Below are 16,343 nucleotides of genomic sequence, written 5' to 3' on the forward strand. Positions count from 1 at the left end.
ATTTCATCCGAAAACCTCTCTACCCTATAGTACTTAATGCTACCTTAATCTGGATGCCGGAACATCGGAACATTGAAGTTAACGAAAAAGCATATGAACTGGCAATAAAGCGTTCCGCCACAAATAACTAGGCTAGGGCAGGGCTGAATAGAGCTAGAGGGAGACGTGACTTAGCCAACACTGCCGCTGTATCATTTTAATCCATTAGGATGACCCAAGAGAAGCAAGTTCCTTATTGTTATCGTCAAAATTTGCTATATGGCCAACAAAAATAAGACAGTTATTTTTTATTTTTATATAAAATTCATTTAGAAATTATAAGACGGGAAAAGAAAGTACAAGTTGTTTTTAGGTGAGCTGGCTTCGTTTGCATAGCATAGCTCTCCATACATATAAAAAACAGTCGATCAGTCGATAAAATATTTTATAGTAAGTTTCCGTCAAAATATTTTGAAAAAATATTTCTACTTAGATGAGCTACGCTGACCAAAAATCGTGCTTTTTAAAAATATAATTAGTTTTTATAAACATTTTTTCCAAAAAAAAAAATCATCTAAGATGGTTGAAGAAAGCACCTGCATGAAAATATTGAACAATTTTTTCAATGTAATCAAAATAGCGAAATTTGCGAAAATTACTCAAACATTAAAAGGAAGTCCAAGGAATGAAACGGGCTAGAAAATATCTTTACAATTAGGCCTTGAAAGTCGAAATCAATCAAACTTGACTGAGTTATTCAAATTTTTTCTTGAACCTGTCCTACAAACCAAATTTAATTCCATCGAAAGAATTTTTACGCAGACCTTCTAAACTTAAACTCATCCATTATCTCGGGGTCACCAATGCGAACAAAAATAATTCATTAAATTCGTCGTTACGGCGCAACCGCCATGCCTTAGGTGGTTTCTTTGAAAAAATATTTTTAAAAACTATTTTTTTTATTGATTTCTGAAAACATTTAGTAATCTGCCCAGCTCACGGAAACCTTAAAATTTTTTTGGAATATTTTTGCGCTACTCTTAGAATAAAATAAATTTTATTATCCGGTGGTAAAAATGTAACTCTAATGTGCTTACGTATTACAGAATCTGCTACATCCAGTTGGAATTTATAGCCGGTTTCAACCGAATCACTCGAATTTCCACACAAGTGTTGAATCAAAGCTATACATTTGCCTACAGAACTGAGTTAACACAACTTTGCTGACCTTACAGCAAATGTTATTTTAACAGCACTAGCCGGTAAATATTTTTTAATAAACACTTTCAGGCACAGCCAGAGTCGTTGCTATACAAACAATTATATGCATAATTAAACTTTCTGCGTTGAAAATTTTTTACAAAAAGTAAGGTTTTTCATCTAATATACTCGTTTATATATAATTGGCGCTTACACTCTTTTTGGTTATTTGGCCGAGCTCCTTCTCCTACTTGCAGTGTGCGGGTTGATGTTGTCCCAAAAATCGAGGGACCTCCAGTTTTAAGCCAACTCCGAACGGCAGATATTTTTTTATGAGGAGCTTTTTCATGGCCGAAATTCACTGCTGTTTCAAGCGCGGAGACTCGAACCTTCCGACTGCCGAATGGTATTCACGCACCAACCCATCCCGGGTGTATATCCGGCCAAGTACTGTCACTCCAGCAGCATTCTCCGTCCGTGTATGTTTATGCTGCTACAACAACAAAAACAACTACAGTGGCCGATTTTCTTCTATACTTAGCGTAAATATATATTTTTTGAAATATACGCAATAAGTAGGTATTCTCATTATTTGGAAAGTGCTAAGAAAGCAAGCGAATAGGTAGCATTAAATTTGCAGATTACTGCCGTAATATAAAAAATACAGACAGATCTGTTATGAGAAAAAATCAAATGTAAATAAAAATCGACTCTTTTAGTTAGTTTATTGTCACGGAAATACTCGATATTTACGAAATTTAACAGTGCTCTTAGAAGTGGTAAAGTTCTTGGTGTAAATAGCCTGTTGGATTTCCTTAATGTGGACGATTTTTTTTAACATCTTACAAACTCTTCAAATTCAAAAGCATTTAATTTCATTTGTATGAAAAGCAGGCATAAAATTTAAATGGAAAATGAATTTATGTAAAGTTGTACAATTGTAATCATAAATTAAATCCGCTTTCTGTAAATGACATAACACAATTTGCGTAGCGGCTGTGTAAAACGCCTGAAAATATGCAAATGCTTTCGTTGGTTAAGCATTTATTTCGAACACAAATATTTTTCCATTGCTCAAAGCTTTCACACCAATTGCAAGAGGCGCGAGAATTACGAATATAGAGATTTGAATAATACCCTTGCTTCCGATTGCGCCAATCGCACGCTAGTGTTTAATAAAATTGACATCCATTTCACGGATAAAGAAAACATACATACATATACGTATATGTATGTGTAGGTATATGTATGTGCATGGAAGGAAGTGATTGTACTACCCTTTTGTATATAAATACTTGTAAGGAAATTCGCTCGAGCGCGCTCAACAAAGCCCGCAACGTCGACAGACGCCTTCAAGTCTCTGCCTTAAATAGCAGCAAATAATAAAAGGAAAATATTTCAAGACAAATGGCGAAGGCAGAAAAGGAAGCTGTTAGTTGAAGAAGTAAAAATATGAGAAAATGTGAACGTAAGGTCATGGGATGGTAGCGAAAAGTAACGAGTAGTGAGCACATTAACCCAAATGGAAAGATATTTACGGCAAAAGTATCCAAAGGAATGCGCATGAAAAGGCTGTAAACAAAATAGTAAAATGACAAATTTCAAATGAATTAAGGATGAAAGGATACACTTTGAAAATGTTGAACGAGCATGGCTATACCCTACATTAAACCTTTGGGTATAGAATGCAGCAAGGGATTTAAATTAGATACTAAAGTAATTTTGTGGGCAATGAATCAGGGTGATAAGAAGCAGAAGATAAATTCAAAAGCCGTTAATATTTTTGTGTAGTCAATATAAATTAGCTATGCTTGGTATGTACACAAAATTTTTCGATTGTAATTCAAAACATTTCCGGCATGTAGCGTGCACTACACGCGCTCAAAGGCACGCGTGTGCGCAGCTATGGTACATATTTCCACTCATATGTTTACACTCATGTCAGATGCCCTCAGTACACACATATACGCTTCACACACACTTGCATACTTATAAATGTGTTATGCTCATAACGTTTATGCTGAAATTGTTAAACGTTTGGAATTTATGAGCGAAAATTTATTTATGGCATATGATAACAGCCTCAAGGAAAACAAAATTAAGTAGGAAGGAAAGTTATTCCGCTAAGAAAAGATTTTTCAATTTAAGTGTCGGATAACTTTTAAAAAATAATTGAATATTTTCTGCACATACTAAATAGTATAGTGATTAAAAATTTAAGAATTGTCGCGGAAACTTTTAAAACTAAAGTGACTTATCTATAAAAGCAAAAATTAAATATAAACTATTAAGAAGAAAGGGAAATATTCAGCAAAGGAAAGATTTCATTTGAAGATTTTGACAATTTTTGAGACACATTTTCCTTCTTCCGCAAAAACCACTAAAGCAATTCAAAATTTCAGAATCTTTTTTGGGAATATAAGGAAACAAATTATCTTTTTTCTAATTATTCAGAATAAATTATTATTTTTTTCTACAATTTTGCATTTTATTAAAGTTTACCAATTTCAATTTCATAAAAAGGGCAACAAAACAAAGTGTAAAAACTAGCGCGGAATTTCACTTCTCAACACAACTTACAAATTAATGGCAAAAGTTGTCAGATTTATTAACGACGCGAAAAAGTCCCAGAATATCAGCGTGTTTTCAGACTAGGAAAATCGACGACAAACCAAATATTCTATCTGAAAAAGTCAATGGAAATGTGCTATAAACACAGCATCGACTTTACGTCTTATATTTTAACGCGCATAGTACAGGGTCCGGCACTCGAAGTGTAACCAATTAAACAGGCCATAAATTTAGTTTGGAAAATTGCTTTTATTCAATTTAAAGTAAAAAATGTGTGAAAATAATACAAAATTATAATTCAATTTACTTCTGCTCGATATGACCACCTTTTGCCTTTACTATGACCATGAGAGACAAGGTATTTTGGCCCACTCGCGAACAGTGGCTTTTTTTAGCGTCTCGAGACTGGCGAATCTTTTAGTTCAGACGTTGCACTTCAAAATGGTCCAAAGAGAGTAATCCATCGGATTCGCGCCTGGTGAATTTGAGAGCCATTGTGTGGACATTATGAGATTCGGAACGTTGTCTTTTAATCATTCTTGGTTCACTCAAGCTTTGTGAGATGGTGCCCAATCCTGTTGAAATGTCCATGGTTTGCCGCTGAAATTCTTGTCTGCTCACGGCTTCAAAGTAACCTCCAGATTACTTTCCCGGTAATATTTCGCATTTATCTGGACGTTAGGCTCGATGAAAACGATTGGAGAGCGCCCATCTGCGGTTACAATGGCCCAAACCATTACCTGTGGCGGGTGCTGCCTCCTGGTGGCCAATCGAAGACTAAACTTCTCAAATGAAAAATCGACAAATAACCACTATCGTTTTGAGAGTTTACGAATTGCTCATTTTGAAAAATTTTCTCGTCATAAAACATAATGTTCGGAAATGGACCGCTTTCGGCTAAACGAAGCAACTTCGCTCTCTCAGTCCTTCACTTTCTCAAGTCTGATTTTTCGCTGCTTTAGTGTGAGATCATGCGCCTTTTGGATCTTGTAATTTTGACTTTGAGATCATTTTGCAGTATGCGGCAGATGCTACCCTCAGATATTCTCAGTTGCCATTTGATTGACAATTCGTCGGGGATTTCGGTGAAGTCGCTTCTTAACTTTTTGAACCATTTCACGTGACGTTGCAGTCTGTTGATGACCACCTCCATTACGTTTCGCGATGCTACCAGTGTCATTGTAACGAGTAATGGTGCGATAAACAAAAACTTTATTTACTTTAAGGTATTCGAGCTCACGAACAATCGCTGGATGAGATTTTCCAGCCAAATATAATGCAACCCACTAGTACGTTTGAAATCCATTGCTCATTCTTTTTTTTGCGTTTACTCTCAGCAAAAAGTCTTTCGCACGCCTGTAAACAATACTCTGAACTGCCATTTAGCTAACTAACAGCGCGAGCGGTCTGAAGTTGGTTACGCTTCGAGTGTAGGATCCTGTTATAACGACTCTACGCAATACAGAATCAAAATTATTGATTTAAATCAGTTGACTAGTTAATGTCACGAGAATGGACCCGACGAGAGTTGAACGAAAAATAATTGACGCTAAAACATTTACGATGAAAGCAATAAATTGAATAAATGTGCGCCAATTTCCAGTTTTCAGAGCATTCTTCATGTAATAGAGTTTTAGCGTTAATCTGTACTTCAAATACATTCCACACGTAAGATATGTACAAGAGAACGAGTAATCCAAATTTTTTGACCAGTGGCAGGGAATGTTTCTTTTTGAGGTCAAGCCTGGGTGATGATTCCTTTGTGTGCAAGTGCACAGTGGTTCTAAAATATGATTTCTCTTCCGGAAGCCCCGATATGCCTTGTAACTGTCGTAAATTTTTGGATTTTTTGTTGCCAAACCACTAAAATATCTGATATGGGCTTTTTCGAAGTCAAGCGATCGCATATTATGTGGCTCTACTTTTATGCTTGTGGCTTATCGAAACAATACAGAAAGTATTAGACTAATACTTTCATAAGTTTCTTCTCCGGACTTACCTCGCGGACCCTGTGTAGGTGCAAATATACTTGAATTTACATTTACACGAGTATTGTTGTATATCCTATTTGTTGTAGCTAAATTAATCTATGCTCATGTATGAGTACAACGCAAAATAGCAGTCATGAGAAATAACAAAAGCAACAACACGAAGCTATATGACAAGCATTATGATGGTATGCGTAAGGTATTGATAAGACACGTGTAGCGGGCGCCAACTATTAAGGGAGTTTAATGAGAGATGAAGGATGCAAAGTATTATGAGCAATAGTCTATTTGTATGCATGTGTGGGTGGGTGACTAAGTGTGTGCAAGTGAGTGTAAGCGTGTCAACTCATGAGAGCCGGTATGCGAAGTAATTTCTAAAAACACGTAATTTCATGCTGAGCTGTTGTACAACTTTTTGATGACACTGTGTTTGTTGTTTTAATCTATACTCATTATCAGCCATTAAGTGTGACGGCAAGGAAGAGATACGCAAAGTAGACACTTGTTTAAGTATATGCGTATAATTGAGCTACGTGATATGTTTTCGTGCTGTTTTGGCAAAATATTTTGGCTTTTTATGTAGCTGATGGTGGCTGAGTGAGTGGGATTGCTCGTGGTAAAAGATTCGAAACTTGTGGGTTCGTTTTTAAGCTTTGGGTCGTAAAATATGTGAAGGTAAATAATGACCACCATTCAGGGTGCTAACAAACAAATTCTGTTGGATTTTATTAATTTTTTTTTTTTCACTAAAGTCTTACTATGTATTTATGTATTATCTGTCACTTGGTGGTGCCAAAAAAGGGTGAGCTTTCCTGCACTAAGCCAAAGCTTTCATGTCTCAGAATATAATTACAATTATTATAAAAGTTTACATACGCACCAGATGTGACCACATAATTAAGATAATTTTTTCTCATTTTTTGCTTTCCTTTTTCCTTCGTAAATTTTATATTAAAACATATTTCATTGTAACACAAAACCTTATAAATTAAAGTTCCATGCTTTATACCCAATTCCGAAAAATTTAACAAATTTACTAAGATTATCATTAAACTTTTAACCTTTTTTATCAGAATTTTTAGAAAAAACCTGATTAAGCAATTTTATATCTCTATAAACCCCCTTTTTTGGGTGTTTGGCCGAGCTCTTCCTCCTATTTGTGGTGTGCGTCTTGATGCTGTTCCACAAATGGAGGGACCTACAATTTTAAGCTGACTCCGAATGGCATATATTTTTATGAGGAGCTTTTTCATGGCAGAAATACATTCGGAGGTTTGCCAATGCCTGCCGAGGGGCGACCGTTATTAATATAGAAAAACTTTTTCTTAATTTTGGTGTTTCGCCGAGATTCGAACCGACGTTCTCTCTGTGAATTGCGAGTGGTAGTCACGCACCAACCCATTCGGCTACGGCGGCCACAATCTCCATTTTATAGTCCCTTCAATTTTAGTGTAATATAGTCGCTAAAAACATACGTTTCAAGCGTGAGTATGCATCCTTCATTTGGTCTCTGTATACGTATACGTGCCATGCTGCTGGAATTGAACGAACCTAGGAAGTACTCCTACAGTTACTCTTAAATCGCATCAATTTACGCCTTTCGGATCATATCCCTATATATGAAGCGCGATGCTTATTGATTAACTTAAAATCTTTGCAGAACAGAGAATAATCTTATTTTTGTCTTTCATTCTCGATTTGAGCCGTGATGCTGTTGACTGTCCAGTGCTTCCTGAGAGGTTTTTCTTTAAAATTCCGGTCAAAGCTCTTCGTAGTTCTGAGTTTTTCTATGTTGGTATCTGAAAATACCTTTAAGCTCGAAATGTTCGTATTGTTAGAGTCTTAATCGAGTTTAATAATAACTTGAATTAAGTAGTAGAGGAACGCCTCTTTTGCGTAGGAAAGATCAGGTGGAGAAGGGCTTCGCTTCACTTGGTGTGTCCAACTGGCGCTGGTTAGCACGAGAAAGAAACGACTGGCGTGCTTTGTTAAACTCGGCCAAATTCGCGCCAATTAAGAAGAAGATTAACCTTAAAATATGTGTACTTAGCCTATAAGAATCAGTTATATTCATTGGCTTAATAATTAAATAAATAAAAATCGCGTTGATTTTTTAAGTTTTTTATATGCAATTCTGGGCATTTTCTGTTATATAAAAGACTTTCGAGGATGCGCTTTATATGGAAGAAAATTGTCAACACTGTAGGAAAAAAAATTCAAAAATTAAAGTGATTTTTCAGCGGCTTCAAACTCACATTTACTTTAACAAAATTTTATGAGCTATAAAACTGCGTACCTTGAAGTTGCCTAAAGATTCTAATTGAACATTTTTACGAACATTTTTGAAAGTTTTGTGAAGTTTGTACAAATTTTGGTACGTTGACTTACTGGAACGAACTATATTTTTATAAAATTTTAACGAATAAGTGTGGCTTTAGAAATATTACCCATATATGTATTTATAAAGAGGAAGTGACTACCTAAAGCATGAGAACACGACTGCAGCTCGCAAATTGTGTACTCTATACAACATTAAGCCAATTAACATCATATTCTTGGTTGTTGCGCCATTTGACTCGCAGCAGAAGGCAAGCAAACTGGAGAAATTATAAGTGTAAAGAGCAAAATAAGTTGACAAAATGAGTAGAAGGAAATTGGAGTTGCAGCAATGCATTTAGCGCAGCGAACTATGATACTTACGTGCCTTTAACTTTACATGTCGGCACTTCCAAGCAGCAGAAAAGTGCAAGTATTTGAAATTCTACGGAAATAAACCTTTCAATAATACCGTAAAGCTTTCACCTTTGCCATACTTTTTTGCTTATGCGTACACGTACGTTTGAAAGCTATTTTTCTTTTTGTACAAACAAGCGCTTAATGCTTAAATTAGTGAGCTCTTGTGTGCTTCGGAAAAATGCATTGATTTATGCAACCTTGTGAGTGAAGCTAAGCTGGGAATGCAAATGAGGCAACTTTTACTTTCCCTCAGATATATACAAAATTGGCTGATGCGAAGGAGTAAGAAGAAGGCAGGATCCTTTTTACGATGTTTTTGTTTTCAACCTACTTTATTTTTTATATTAAATTTCTTGCCACTCAACACAAAATTGAGTAAGTCTGATATTTCTACTTGCGTCACGTCCACTGGGCTTATAAAGAAGCGAACTTCAAATTTTTGAGACACTTCAACGGGAGCATTGGGCACTGCCATTGAAAGTGGTGAATTTAGTATTTCTCTTCTTCAGCTTGACTACTTCTACAGAGGGTTATTGGCCACTTCTTCAACTTGGCCGCTCCTACTTGCACTAACCCCAAATAACTTTGAGAATCTATTTTCTATGAGTAAAAATACGCAACACATTTGCGAAAAAAAATTATGAAAAATCTGCGGTATTTTGTTGTCAATTGAGACTTAGACATTTTGCACTAAAATTCAATGGGCTATAAAACAGCATGCTCAGAAAAATTCCGAAAATTAAGTTAGAAAAATGGAAAGTTATGTCAAAATTTTTAAAACTTAATGTTTAAAACGTTTTATTGTAGGATGAAATATGTACCATATTTATAAAAAAAAAATAGTGGCGTGCTCATAACTTTACAAATGAGGCGTATATGAAAAGCAATCATGGGCGTACAATAGTTCAAAATACTAAGGTGCAAAGTAACGTTATTTGTAATAGTAGTAGAAGTTTTATACAGCCTTGAGTGAGCGTTTGTATTATACCTATCTAACCTACGTCAGAACGATCTTGACATCTCACCCGAAAGCAAGAACGCTGGGGTATATGGCTGCCTGTGTCGATGATTTTCTAGTATCTATCTAAGTATAGAAATATATTTAGGAAAAAAACTTCTAGAATGAGTGGATTGCCGTCTTGAGCGAGAACCAAGCTGCGCTCAAGATCTTCTCATGATATGAAGCTTGACATGAGTTTATCTTGACATAGAGAGAAAAAATATACTAGGAACGCACAATCGCATTCGCATCATATGAATACCGCAGCGCAGAGGCATAACTAGGAAAAAGTAGCGGATGTCTTGGTTATTGACTCTCAGAGCTCGAAATTAACAGAACTCAAGCTCTTCCTTGCCAAACGAAGAGCTAAGGCTACGAGGCGTAAGCTGGAACCAAAATGCTGGACTACACCAGACGAAGTTCTTATTGTGAAGATATATTTTTAGACATCTCATAAACCACACTGACGACAAACTGAGAATGCTCGCTGGCAATCTCACAGACCACTCATCATTTTGCAGCCATCTGCATAGGTTCAGCAACTTTCGTCGTTTTTGTCACCTAATCCAGGAAACCTCTACATTTGCTTCTCAAACGCGATACCATAGCAAAGAAAATAAGTAGGCATTTAGACTCGGTACGAACAAAAGAAAGGCGCATACGCCCAACTCAGCCCTGCTTCGTCCTCAGTTTATGAAGGGAACAGGGTTTAGATAAGGCAGTGTGATGATTTGACCTTCAGGTCGAAATGCAAACATCCTTTTCATTCCATTCTATTTATTTAGCAGCTCAGGCTCAAGTTCCAATATCTTAAATGCCAATATTATTTTCAATGATGGCTTGTGAAAAACAACTACTTTATTCTTAGAGTTGTGAAAGAACTCCTCCTGAAAGAGGGGGTTGACTGTCTAATCAGCAGGTCTTTATAGAAAATACTGGCTCTGGTACCTCTCTTTATCAGCAAGTCAACTATAGCAAGTACTGCTTCTCACTATTTATAGCTCTATCTCTCTCGATTGTTAAAAAGTTAGGTTAGGTTGACCAGGCTGGCTGAAAGCCATCACGTAGACCTGTTAGTGGTACCAGATGGAGCTACACCTTTAGGTTTCTCTATAGTAGACTTCTTGTAATAAGTCAGCGTATTTTGTGAATCTAAGTAAACTCTGAAGCTCTAACGCGGAGATCCATTCCAACTTCTTGTTGAAAACTTTATAGGAATTTTGTTTCTTTAAGTTATCATTTTTGATATAATTGGCAGGCTAAGTCTATAATTGGCCAGCTTCATTTTATTTGTTTTTAACTAAAGCATTTATTTTACGATCAATAGAGTACTTTTGAAATATTTCCATTCCAACGCCACCTATCGGTTAATAATTTCATAATAAAACCAGTCTATAACTAAGTCTTTTACCCGTCACCTGCGTTTCATTGAGCTTTGTCTCCAATTTGTCGTGTTCACCTTAGTGCTGTCCGGCAAATGGAGGGCTCTATAGTTTTATTTCAACTTCGGCAAATGATTTTTATAAGGAGTTTTTTTCATGGCAGAAAATTCACTAGTAGACGGCCCCTATCTGTCAAGTATTGGCTGCTAATAAAACAAAAATAAGAAAATGCGTTTTGATTTGAACTGTTTTAGTAGTGCCCAAGTATGATAGTAAAGCTTTCTCAATATTCTGTTGTTTAACATCCACAGTGAGACTATTCGCGTGATAATCACGCATGACACCAGTTGACACGGCGGCCGCCAATCACAGACATATAATATTTTATTTTATTATACAAAGTGGTACAAAATTAATCACAACAGCGTAAAGTCAAAATAATGACTTCCATCACTCAAACACAAACAAAATTTAATTAATTTTGCGCCATCCTGTTTAACTCTATGAACTCATAAAAGTTATATACTAAAATCAAAGACATATGCACCGATACATGTGTACATACATATCTACTTTTTTCAGTTTTATTTTAAGAAAATTTCGTTTGCTCCCTTTTCTTGGAAGTACTTATGAAGAACGGTAATTCTTAGAAAATGCGAATTTCTTCACAGTAATCTGGTTTTGAGCGAGAGTACCAATTTACCTTAAGCACTACCAGTAATGCTTAAGCCTTAGTATAGACATTTAGACAAAAAATACATAAGACGCCATTGCTTTACCGTTGCTCACAATTATTTTGCAAATATTTCGAGTGTGTCGCTGTAAGCTGTGCCGAAAATATGCTAATCTCTCGGAAATTGCGCCCTACAGTGAATATTTTAAGTGCAAATTAATCCAAAGATGACATTTAATATTTTCATTAAGGAAATAGTAATCATTATATGGTTGGCTTGTCTAAAGAATTTGGAGATTACACGTGCGGCAGTAAGCCTTAGCCAAGAGAAAATCGATGTGTGGGAGTACTACAACTCAGTTGTAGAAAGTTTGCGTTTTTAGGCTTTCAGCAGCACACAAACATGTTTTAATATTTTCAAAAGACTTTGAAAACTTCACTAGAATCCTGCATATGAGAAATAATTATTAATCTATAAAATTAGTTACAGCAACTATCAAATGAAAGGAGAGTACAAAAGATATGTGTTTCCTTTATAGTTGACCTTATTGAGGGGTGTGTGAAAAATATTTTTTGGAATTTGTATTCTTCAAGTAAATAATTTAAGATTTTGGCTCTTCTCTCATCTTACTTATAAAGTAAAACTTACCAATTTCGTAGCGAAACTATTATTAGCTTTTACACTAATGACCGGTATTCATAAGTCGAAGCTGACTAAACGATTTGTAATACAAACTTTCAAATAATCTGAAGGAACTTTTCACATTTATTATTTTGTAAAACTAAATAAAATTTTATAAAAATATGTGAATTATAAAATAATAAATAAATAATTAATAAATATATTTATTACTAATTTTAATAAGTTTTATAAAATTGCAAAAAAATTACATGTTGTAGTGCCTCTCCTTGGTTGGGCTGGGCAAAAATAGTCACATATACTGTACATAAAAACAAAAAAATAAATAATTGGCGCGTACACTTCTGTTAGGTGTTTGGCCGAGCTCCTCCTCCTATTTGTGGTGTGCGTCTTGATGTTGTTCCACAAATGGAGGGACCTACAGTTTCAAGCCGACTCCGAACGGCAGATATTTTTATGAGGAGGTTTTTCATGGCAGAAATACACTCGGAGGTTTGCCATTGCCTGCCGAGAGGCGACCGCTATTATATTAGAAAAATGTTTTTATTAATTTTGCTTTCACCGAGATTCGAACCAACGATCTCTCTGTGAATTCCGAATGGTAATCACGCACCAACCCATACGGCAACGGCGACTGTACATATGTGTGGATTAAAATTATCCAATGAGCTATAGGTAGACCTCAGCATTTGAACTTTACAATATTATAAAAATTTTCGTATATAAAGCAAACATTTCAACAACTTTTTTAACATATTTTTCTTATTTTCTCTCTTTCTTATAGCCTCGAATATTCGATACCAGATCACAGGCGGTAACATAGGCAATGCCTTCGGCGTACAAAATACAACTGGCGCGATTTATGTTGCCAGTCCACTCGACTATGAAACCAGACCAAGGGTAAGTAGTAGTATTTATTTATGAATATACGAATGCAATGTTGTGTTATCCCAACAAGAAAATGCAATAGTCCCAAATTGGTTTCTTACAAATTTCATTAACCGGCGATGCAATTTTCTGTTACCAAACTAAAAATATTATGAATAAACGAAATACTTTCTTAAACGAATTATATGTATGTAAATGCTTAAATCTAAATTTGGGTGTACTTCACAGTGACTAAAAATAGTAAAGAGCTTTTCGGGCTATTTGGTATATAACATAACATGCAAGGAGGAAAAGCCAATATAAATGTCGAAAAAGTTGGATTTTAAAATATAAACTTTATTATTACTCACAGTTTATTTTAATGTAGGATTTTTTTTTTTGTTGCTTAGCTTCTTACAAAATTGGAATACTGATTTACTTTTTGGTTACAATTCATGATGATTGTGCTTAGAGAATGTCGTGGTAAACTTTGCCGAAAAAAATAAACAGCCGTTTCTCAGGCACTGAAAGAAGAAATAATCCATCTAAACAACGCGCATACACAAAGCTAATTTCTAAGTATGTAACTGAAATCAGGGCCATCTCAATATCGATCTCCCCAACTTAGCATTTAAATCCCCAGATAGGGTCCGAAAATATCATGAATATCTAGAAAACTACCAACTGTTAAGCAAATCGAGGCACCCACTGCAACAAAGACTATTTACAAGTTTTGAGTACTTATTTCTTTTTTAATTTCAATTATTTTTTAGAAGAAATATAGTTCAAAGGCATACAAGGTGGTGCAAAACTAATCATCCTATCGGAATACTTATAGTTTTTGTAAATTACAATCGCATGTCCATCTCGATTGACACCAAGAAAAGGACGAAGCGCGAAGAGGTCAAAATAAGATTTCTATCACCCAAAATAATATATGACTAGTAAAAAAATTATTCAAATATAAAATTCGATGACTAATTATGCGCCATCTTGAGTTTATATCCAAATTTTACAGTAATATTTTGTGCGGGACTTATAAAAATTTGGTACGCAGTTCTGTAGTCCACTAAATTTTAGTTTAATATAAAGTTCTCATTGATTTTTGAAAATGTTTTCTCCTAATGGTGTTGCACATTTTTGGCATATAACAATAAAATTAGTAACATCACAGTAAAAAAAATTGTGAAAAATCAACGCGAGGTTCAGGAGGCTTTAAACTTTCACTTCTTTCTATCAGTTTGATACTGGCATGTATTGTAAACCATAAAAAGAAACCTAAAACAAAATAGCATTAATGCAAACACCATAAGAAATTCACTTATAAAAAATAAAATTAAAATAAAATTTGTCTAGCTACCGACCCACGTTCAAGCAACGGACTAACTGATCTAATTGCATAGGTGACCGTGATACGCCCCCATATTATGGCCACTAATATCAAAACTACATAAAGAAACATTTCACTCTTAAGCAAAATAGTACATACGACAAAACTACCACTTGGTATAAAAAAATAAACCCGCAAAAATTAACTTTGAGCGAAATCTCCAAAATTGACCACAACACTGCGCTAACAAGGAAGGACCTGGTCAAGCTTGCAAGACTAAGATTAGAGCATAGCTCTTTGACAAACGAACATTCAATAAATAACTGGTGATTTTTTAGCTATTATCATTTTAAACAGTAGGTTTAAACAGCTGACGCACGTTTTGTGTTTTGTTTCACTTTCAAACATCTTCAGTTTGGTCTATAATTTAACCATGAATCGTCTTACAAACGAACAATGCTTGCAAATCATTGAATTTTATTATAAAAATGCGTGTTCTGTTAAGAAAGTTTATCGCGCGCTTCTTCCATTTTATTGTCAGTTTAATCGACCCACCGAAGCGGCTATTCGAGCTATTGTGACTAAATTTAGAACCAAATTTACATTATTGGACATGTAACCATGGAACCACCAACACGCTTACATAGAGTGCGAACTGAAGAAAATATTGCGAAAGGATTTATGTGTGAAACCTTTCAAAATACAGCTGGTGCAAGAATTGAAGCCGAAAGACCTACCGCAACGCAGAATTTTTGGTGAATGGGCCCCTGGAAAGTTGGCCGAAGATCCACTTTTTTATCGAAAAATTGTGTTCAGCGACGAAGCTCATTTTTGGATCAATGGGTACGTAAATAAGCAGAATTGTCGATTTTGAAGTAAAGATCAGCCAGAAGAATTGCAAGAGCTACCAATGTATCCAGAAAAGGTCACAGTTTGGTGCGGTTTATGAGCTGGAGGTATCATTGGACCGTACTTCTTCAAAGATGCTGGGAATCGTAACGTAACTGTGAATGGTGAGCGCTACCTGAAATGATATCCAACTTTTTTTTGCCCAAAATGAAAGAGCTCGACTTGCATGACATGCGGTTTGAGCAAGACGGTGCCACATGCCACACAGCACACGTAACAATGGACTTGTTGAGAGGCGAGTTCGGTGAACATTTTCTTTCACGTTCGGGGCCTGTCAATTGGCCACCCAGATTGTGCGATATAACGCCTTTAGACTATTTTTTGTAAGGCTATGTTAAAGCTCATGTGTATTCAGACAAGCCTGCTTCAATTAACGCATTGGAAGCATTTATATGTGAGATGCGGCCGAAGCATTGGAAAGAGTATGCCAAAATTGGACTAAGCGGATGAACCATTCGAAGCGCAGTTGCGGTCAACATTTGCATGAAATAATCTTCAAACATTAAATTATATGGGCTGTACTATCGATTTAAATAAAAATTTCAAGCATTTTTCTGAACTTTACGTGTGTTTTTTGAAAAACTTTTCTATAGCTCTTAAAAAATCACCCTTTAGAAGCGCTACCAATGTATGCTATAGATACCTAATCAACATAGAAACATTTTGGGAAAACCAATATAAAAGCTTCCTACCCAATACAAGTAATCTGACCTCCTTACAAACCCAGCCATAGAACACCTTAAAACTTGTTTAAGTTACTTAAAATCTTGTAATATATACGGGAAAATCTAATCAGACACTGGTACTAGAACCTATTTTAATTTTCTACTTTCTTATTGTGGATAAGCACTATTTAGCTCAATACCATAGCAGCTATAGCTTAAATATTTGTTGTAATTAAGTTCTAACAGTGAGTACAACTTTAGTATTAAAAACCAAAAGGAAATATTGTATATAAAAAATTTTTCTAAAAATTCTAAATAAAAAGTATGAAATTTTGATGGAAGGGATTTGATTTTCGTTATAAAATAAAATATATTTTTGTAATTTTGTTATTATTAATTATTT

The 16,343-nt window shown here is 35.2% G+C and overlaps 1 protein-coding gene across 1 annotated transcript in view; it reads left to right on the forward strand.

Moving 5' to 3' along the window:
* Nucleotides 1–16,343, forward strand: part of LOC129249023 (putative neural-cadherin 2) — a 124,272-nt gene that overhangs the window by 28,099 nt on the left and 79,830 nt on the right. Inside the window, exon 3 of the mRNA XM_054888634.1 lies at nt 12,954–13,069. Within this exon, the coding sequence (XP_054744609.1) occupies nt 12,954–13,069 (116 nt within the window). The remainder of the gene's footprint in view (nt 1–12,953; nt 13,070–16,343) is intronic.

The sequence above is a fragment of the Anastrepha obliqua genome, chromosome 5 (genome assembly GCF_027943255.1).
Source record: "Anastrepha obliqua isolate idAnaObli1 chromosome 5, idAnaObli1_1.0, whole genome shotgun sequence".
NCBI lineage: Eukaryota > Metazoa > Arthropoda > Insecta > Diptera > Tephritidae > Anastrepha > Anastrepha obliqua.